An 8,020-nucleotide genomic window follows, 5' to 3' on the forward strand; every position below is an offset into this window, starting at 1 on the left:
CTATCTTTTTTTATTTTTTTTAGATCCAGAAGATCCTGTAGGTAGAGCCATCAAAATAGATTGGCCCGGCCCATGGAGGGCTGGCCCTCCATGGGCCGAGCCTATTAGGATCAGGCCAAAAAAGTTTTTTTTGATAAACGGGCCATCAAATAGGCAGCCCAGCCCTAGTCCTTATAAGTGAAAGGTCTAAACGGGCCAGCCCTTATAACTTACCAAAAAATTATAATAATTAAAAAATTATAATAAACTAAAAAATTATAATAAATTAAAAAACTCTCAAATATAATATTTCATCAAATAAATAAATAAAATCAATCCCTACATCAAATTTTAAAATACCAAAAGTAAATATGAAATAACTCAAAAAATTTATAATAATATCATAATCTCCATTTTCTACAAGAAAAAAATACTACAAACTAATTAAACTCCAAAATCAAACAAACCAACAAGTAATAAATATTGTTCAAATAACATTAAGTCCAACTATTAAAATTCAGTCCATATTCTCAAAATTTTTATCACAAAATGTTTGCCACTAATATTTCATTAATCAATAATCATGCTCATCTTCCTCGATTATAACATTAGAATCTTGACAATCTTATTTTGACAAATTTACACTAATTTTTATACTTGAATCATCATCTTCATCTATAATTCATAAGTAACAAATAATAAAGATCAATAAATAGTTAGAAAAAAATTATTTTGCATCTAACTAAATTCAAATTCTTATCTTAAATTATAGAAAAAGATATTACCATCATGAATAAAGCTATATAACCAATTACGGATGCAAATGAGAGCTTGCATGAAGAACCAACCCTAACATCATGGGAACTAAGAAGGGCATGTGGACTTTTTTTTTTCTAGAGAGATAATTAGACTTGGGGCCTAATTACTTCTATTTAGTAAATTAGAGGGGGATGGTTTGTATTAGTATATGAGAAAAAGGAACAAGAAGAAGAAAAAAGACATCAAGAACAAATAAAATTAGATCTACATCAAAATTATGCCTCTTTTTTTTTTTTAAATAAACGGACTGGTCTGCGGGCTAGACGGGCCAGTCCTTCATGGGTCAGGCCATAAATGAGCTGGGCTAAAAAATCTTTTTGTTAAATAGGCTATCAAAATACTAGTCTGGCCTACTATTTTAAGGGTCTAAACGGGTCAGCCCGCAGGCCACGGCCCATTTTGATGGCTCTACTTACAGGGCTTGGGATAGATCATTGAAGAGCAAAAGATTTAGAAAGTTATTTACTTAGTTATATTTAAATAAAAATTATTTTGAATTATCGTTAGATCTTGTTTCTTATTAGTCATGGAGACTTTATTTTTTTCTATTAAATAAAGATATTAAAAATTTTGCTTTTACCACTATCTGAATTAAATTAAGGTAATTATATTTTGATGAAATGTAGGTCTCGCATGTTCAAGGGGTTTAAACTCTAAAGATGTGTGACTGTCTGTCGTACGCCTAACTCTGTCCTTCGAGTCGGGGCATGACATATCACTTGGCCTACCCTCTAAGGATGTTGGAATTAAAGATTTTTATTTTAAAAATAATTATGATGAAAAAATATAATTAAAAATATGATTTTTGAATGTTAGACTATGAGAGGATTTTTATAATTAATTGGTTCTATCAGTTGATTTCACTTGCAAGATAAGTAATGACCTATTTTTTCTTAATTTTTTATTTATATAATATTATTTTTGACATCAAATAAATTATTAATTGATTTATATATTATTTATGAATTTTATAAAATTATATTTTGAATGAAAAATGGATATATAACTTCAAAGTATTTCTCGGGCTATTACTATAATTGTTTATTAATCATATATTGTATATGCATATTTTAATTAGATTATGAAATATTTGTTATTTTATAAAAAAAATTTGATATGTATCAGATTGGACTCTCAATCTAACTATGTTATGGACCCTATCAATTTGAGGTTACGCATTAGCACTCTGACTATTACTGAACTTAAGGTTCTATTTCTGACCCCATCATAGGATATATGTGTGGTATTCCGATCCTATTATAGAATATAAGTATGATATTCTAATTCAATCATAGGATATAAGTATAATACTTCGACCTACTCTATAGGATATAAATATAGTATTAAGGCTCACTCTACATGGCATAAGTATAATTCTATTTTAATCTAGCTATAGAGTATAAGTATGGTCATAATTAAAGGTTGATGAGTTGGATAAAATTTATATTGAATCAAATTATTAAATATGATTGATTTTTTGAATTAGATTTATGACTAATTGTGATGTAAGATTTTTAAAATTTTATTCATTAATTAAATTTATTAATAATTAAATTATAGATATTAATTATTTACATTATCTCTATTGTAATGTATTTAATACTGTGTTGGACTACCTATAGGATAACTCTTCATGAGTATACGATGATTATCTAGACCTCTGGCTCATAAAACTCAGGTCGGGGGTATGACGCACATTGAAAGATGATTACAGCTCATCACACAGATGGAGCAGTTACCGTAAGATCAACACAATTAAGTTTTGCAACATGTGTGACATGTAGGTAATTACCGAGTAATTAAGGCACATATTTGTCTTACTTGGTATCAGGCAATGACTCTCATTTTATATAAATTTGCACTTGACAGTTCTAGATACTTTCATTTTTAATGCTGGTGCTTTATTACTATTCTCTCGAATCTCTATTGTTTTCGAAAGTCTTACTTGACTTAGGCTTGTTTGACAAAATCTGATAACCTTGATGTTGTCTTTTCTTTGTTTTTAGATCGAACTTTAGGCTCCAAACTAATCTCTTCCTCGAAGCTTTGCCACAACCGATCTCACAATTTACCAATTCATCTGATCTCTTTAGTTCGAATTTTGGCAGCAATATTATCATATGGAATTGATTTTAGAAAACCTGGCTCGACTTTAGCTTGATATAGATCTAATAGTTTACCCGATATATGATGTACATTCTTTTAAAATAAAAACTTCACAATTCTTATAAAGCAGTCAGCATATTTAATTCCATGCTGGAAGGAATTTAGACTCAACCAATCCCTATGTTATAACCATCTTTTGACCATGCATTCTACTTGGTTCAAGTCTTGCTCTTTATCGAAAACTCTTGGGAAATATACGTGAAGAAAAAAAAGCAAGTTTTTAAATTTAAAATAATTTGTTAATTTTACCAAAATGTCATGTGGGATTAAAGTAATAGTTTTATGGCAATTACCAATAGTCATTGTAGTGGATGGTAAAGAAAAATCATTTTAAGTCACTAATGCATGAATAAAATAATCATAGATATTTAAATTTTAAAAAAATATTTATTCGAATAAACAATCTTCTTCCCAAGTTATCAGTTTGATGGGGACTAATTACTTCCTCTGCTAAACCTTACCCCAGCAATCAACGCAATATTTGTCACCTCAAATCCCAAAGAAGTCCTACCCTCAACAACTCCCACCAACTATGTTAAAATAAAGTTATCATCCCACCAACCTACCCAACTTCGTTTTCTAGAAGTAATAATTATATTAAAAAGAGACCGATCTTTGATGTCATCTGATTTTCTAATTGTTGTCTTATCTCCGGTCAAGAAACCAAGACTTCTAATCACACCACTTCTTTTCTTAGGTTTTTATGGGGTAACAACATGGATGAATAGGTAAGGATTTGTTTAGTTGGGGATCATGAGATAATTTTATTTTTCTTATGAATCATTTATCTAAAAATATAATTACAGAAAAAAATATATTTTCAGATATTTTGTTGGTAGAAAAATTACTTCAAAGGGAAAATGATGATAAGATTCCTCCTCCTTAGTGTCTCATTTTTAGGTGATGATTTCAACATCACAAGATCTTATTTTGATCAAAGAGGATGTTCTTAATGCATGGTTGATGACTTGGTGCTTGTAATATGGTTAATGAGCTAGATTTAATTGGATTTGATCTCAATTTTCAATGATAGAGACTTTATTATAAGAAAGCATTCTTCCATGGTATCGTTGGATTTTTTTTTTTTGTTGTCATTGATGTGGGAAATCCTCTTCCCTAAATCCAATTTGCTCTCCTCTAGGTAGTCTCAAATCATGATCCCATTGTCTGACTTATATATTCTCCTTTCATATGCTGAAGCTATCTAGATCTGAAAGTGGTGGCTTAAAGAACTTGATACTAATGATATAATTCAAGTAGTATTGGAGTCAATTCAAGAGGAGGGCTGTGCTATTGCAACATGAGTGCGAAACCTATGCTACATACATATTCTCAAGATCTAAGCAGCCAATATATTAAAAGATATCAAACATATCGAGAAGAAAGTCATTGACGTGAGTGAAGCAACAAGCTAGTATTGCTATGGTCGTGCTCTATCAGATATCAATGCTAAAGAACTTTATTAGAAATAATAATCTTGGATCCAATGGCTAAAAGGAAGGTGATGACAATAACTTTTACTTTCATAGAATGGCTTTGGCTAAGAAAAGAAGAAACATTATTACCAATTTATGGTGGATGGATCGAAAGTTGCTTCATAGTAAGAAAATATGTATCTCCTCTATCTCTAAAATAGTCTCAGCCATATGGGGAATAAATGTGATTTCTCCATTGTCTCCTCTCTATTTTCCATTAAGTAGATTAAATTTGTTGTGTTTAGTTTGGAGAGCACCTCGGACTAGAAGGTTTCTCTGTTCTTCTACCAACACTTTTGGTAGTTGATAAAACAATGATCTCCTCTTACTAGTTGATAAGGACCCTTGATCTTACCCTGGTCACTTATGTTCGTTCTCTCATACCGAACAAAAGATAATTTGCTGTCCCACAAAGATTTTAGGCTTATAAATCCATCGAACAGCTCTACAAAAATTATTATAAAAATTAGCCTCAAGCTAAGTGCTCTAATGCCTGACCTTATTGAAGATTCTTAATTGGCCTTCACCAAAGGGTGGTTTATATTAGAAAACTTTATCTCCACCCATGAAATTACATTGCACCATGAGAGAAATGGTTGTAAGGTTGCCCTACTCAAGATTGACTTCATGAAAGATGTTTGATAAAATATCAACCGGAATTTTGCTAAACTTCCACTCCAAGTCGCCAAGCAGCCATAACTTGCCATACTTCTTCCTCCAACTTTTCCAACATCCAAGTCCCCATCAATTAAAGTCCTGGGTTCTTTCCTAGAGCATTGGTCCACATTGGAGTGGAGATAGTTTGCATTAGAAGGAACGAGTCAAGGGGCAAAATTAACAAGAACTAGTCAATTGGACTTAAAAAAATAGGTAACATGTGAGGACCCTGGTTAACCGTCAGGCTTTACATGTGCCAAAATCTTAGTCCACTTCATCTCAACAAAAGGACGAAGGATAGAAAGCCCCAGGAAGCAACCATATGGAATTCCCTACGGCCCCCCATCCCACTCCCTTCCAAACGAGAAGTTAATGGTTGGACGGCATCCACCGACTCCAACAATCTTAGTGACGCGCACATCAGACACATAAAACAAAAATTATTATGCATAAGATTGATAAAATATAATTTAATCCATCAATTCAATTCACGATCGATCTATCATAAATAAATTTAAATTAAATATAATTAAATTATAAATAAATTGATTCATTTAAATTATTTAGTATTTTAATCGGATTTAAATTTCAGATATTTATTTTAATTTTTTAATTTATTTAAAATTTATTTAATCTACTTAATATATTTTTGATTTATCTAATCTAATTTATTTAATCTCTTTAATTTATTGAAATTCGTTACAAATTTATTTAATTTAATTAATTAATTTAATAAATAAATTAAGTAGATTGGATTCATTATTTATTTAATAAATATGTTGGGTTTGGATCGGTAAGGTTTTGATCCGAGCTGTATCCAATCCAAGTACAATCCCTACCTATGGAACACTACTGATTGCCATAATAACATTGAGACACGTGCTTGTTGATTAGTACTCCTGAGAATCAACGGTCTGCATGCACCGATGCATGCAGCGTGGCAAACAATTACTCGGAAGGAAGAGACAAGCTGCAGACGTGTCGCTTCATAGTTGGACTGGTCCACCGCTGGGCTGGTGGACCTGGTCCAACCAACAATTTCACCTTCCAGAACCCAACCCCGTTTCCGCCCTTCCCAGTCCGCCGCGGAGTCTCCAACCGAAATGGGCTCTCGAAGCCCCTCAAGACCCCCTCAAACGAGCAAGGCGTTTACTATTCGTCCCCTAAATAAACATGTGACCCTAAATTTCTCGCCCTCTCCTCCTTATATAATATCTCGCCCAGTCTGTGACTCTGAGGCACCCTCTCCAATTATTATATTAATCCATAATATTTCTTCCCCTAAATCTAATCCTCGGCCTCCGCTTCTTGTACCGCTCTCGATGGATCCGTTGGTGGTGGTGGTGTCGCAGCTGGCGACGGGGATCGGGGTGCTGGCCGGGGCGATGCTGGTGAAGTCGGCGATGGACCGGCCGATGGCCGGGCCCGGGCAGTGGCGGCCGCCGCGGTGCGCCACGTGCAACGGCACGGGCCGGGTCACGTGCCTGTGCGCCCGGTGGTCGGACGGCGATGTGGGGTGCCGGACCTGCGCCGGGTCCGGACGCATGGTCTGCAGCAGCTGCGGTGGATCCGGCACCGGCCGGCCACTCCCCATCCGGCTCAACCTGAGATCTAACCGGTAGCTGTAGCTACAAGAGAGAGAAATATCTAAATATCAAAGATTAGCTCATGTGTATATTGGTCAGTTATTTTTGGATTGGTGGGCAATTACATGATTTTAGATGATAGGTTTTCATATAGGAGTTTCAGTCAATTTATGAACAAGATGGAGTTGATTTCTGTTTTTTCTGTGTACTACATCTCATCTATTGATTAAAGGAAAAGAAAAAACACAGATTATAAGCAAGATGCCTTGTTCTTCTGTATCTCTTTGCTATGTTTTATTTAATGTTTTTTTGTTCTATATTATATTTTCTTTGAGAAAATTTTGATGTGTTATTTATGCTTGGATGCTTGAGTTGATGACATGAAGAAGTGAGCATGAAGATTTAATCTTCTGGAGCTGAGTCTATATGTTAGAATTCGAAATTTGTAATGGATTTTTTTCCCCCATCCTTAATAATCTTGACTTCTCTAGCTTATGTTTGATGCTGCTATGGATCACTTGTCGTATGGATTTGTATAGGCAATGAGAAACGTGGTTGTAGTGTGAATACTAGATTCGGAGAGAGAGAGAGAGAGAGAGATTCTTCTAAAAGTTGAGTTTAGGATTTTGCTTTTCTATTTTCCCACTGTTTTTTAGCTAATTTGTTGACCACTTGGATCATTGTTAAAGTTGGGGAAAAGGGCTTAGAGTTGATACGGTGAATTACTGGAACCAATGACCAGTGTTAGCTGGACACCAGTGTCTAGCTTCAAATATCTGTATTGAATACGTGTCTAGGTCAGTTACATGTCGGATACTTGAATATTTATGAATTCTTTGAAGACCACTTTTAAAGATTAGAAGAGGAACTCTTCCAACAACAATTTTGATCCTTTAATTTGTTATTAGGAGTGACTAGTTGTTTTTTTGATATTTGTTAAAGATGTAGATATGAATATTATTTTGCTAATATCCTTAAGTTAATTGGGAAGTTTGAATGAGAAACCTGCATACTAAAATGTCTCAACATGTTCAATAAACAGGTAATGTTCAGTGTTATAAATATATAAGTTAGCAAATTTATATGATATTCTATTTACCCTCGTATCTCTCTTTTCCCACTTGCTGAGTCAAATACTTGGATACATATCCAAATCCAAATCTCATATCCATGTCCATGCAACACTGGAAAAGACCCCTGGAAAATTCTTTGCATTATGAAAGTTAGGAAAAAATTTTGACTGCATGATGATTGGTAATCATAACCCCCAACTTTTTGGGTCAGTCAGCTTATGGTTGGTACTCACAGCATGATGACTAGAACAACGAAAAACCATCA

At 33.7% G+C, this 8,020-nt stretch overlaps 1 protein-coding gene across 1 annotated transcript; it reads left to right on the forward strand.

Moving 5' to 3' along the window:
- The first annotated feature begins 6,282 nt into the window (after positions 1 to 6,282).
- LOC109505593 (uncharacterized) lies at positions 6,283 to 6,942 on the forward strand. The gene has a single exon (XM_019849093.3). The coding sequence runs from the start codon at positions 6,419 to 6,421 to the stop codon at positions 6,716 to 6,718; it is 300 nt and encodes a 99-aa protein (XP_019704652.1). The 5' UTR covers positions 6,283 to 6,418; the 3' UTR covers positions 6,719 to 6,942.
- Positions 6,943 to 8,020: the final 1,078 nt, after the last annotated feature.

Source organism: Elaeis guineensis, chromosome 9 (genome assembly GCF_000442705.2).
Source record: "Elaeis guineensis isolate ETL-2024a chromosome 9, EG11, whole genome shotgun sequence".
Classification (NCBI taxonomy): Eukaryota; Viridiplantae; Streptophyta; class Magnoliopsida; order Arecales; family Arecaceae; genus Elaeis; species Elaeis guineensis.

What these genes read in the sequence shown, in the direction of transcription:
- LOC109505593 (XM_019849093.3), top strand. Translation starts at nt 6,419, where the DNA reads ATGGATCCGTTGGTGGTGGTGGTGTCGCAGCTGGCGACGGGGATCGGG.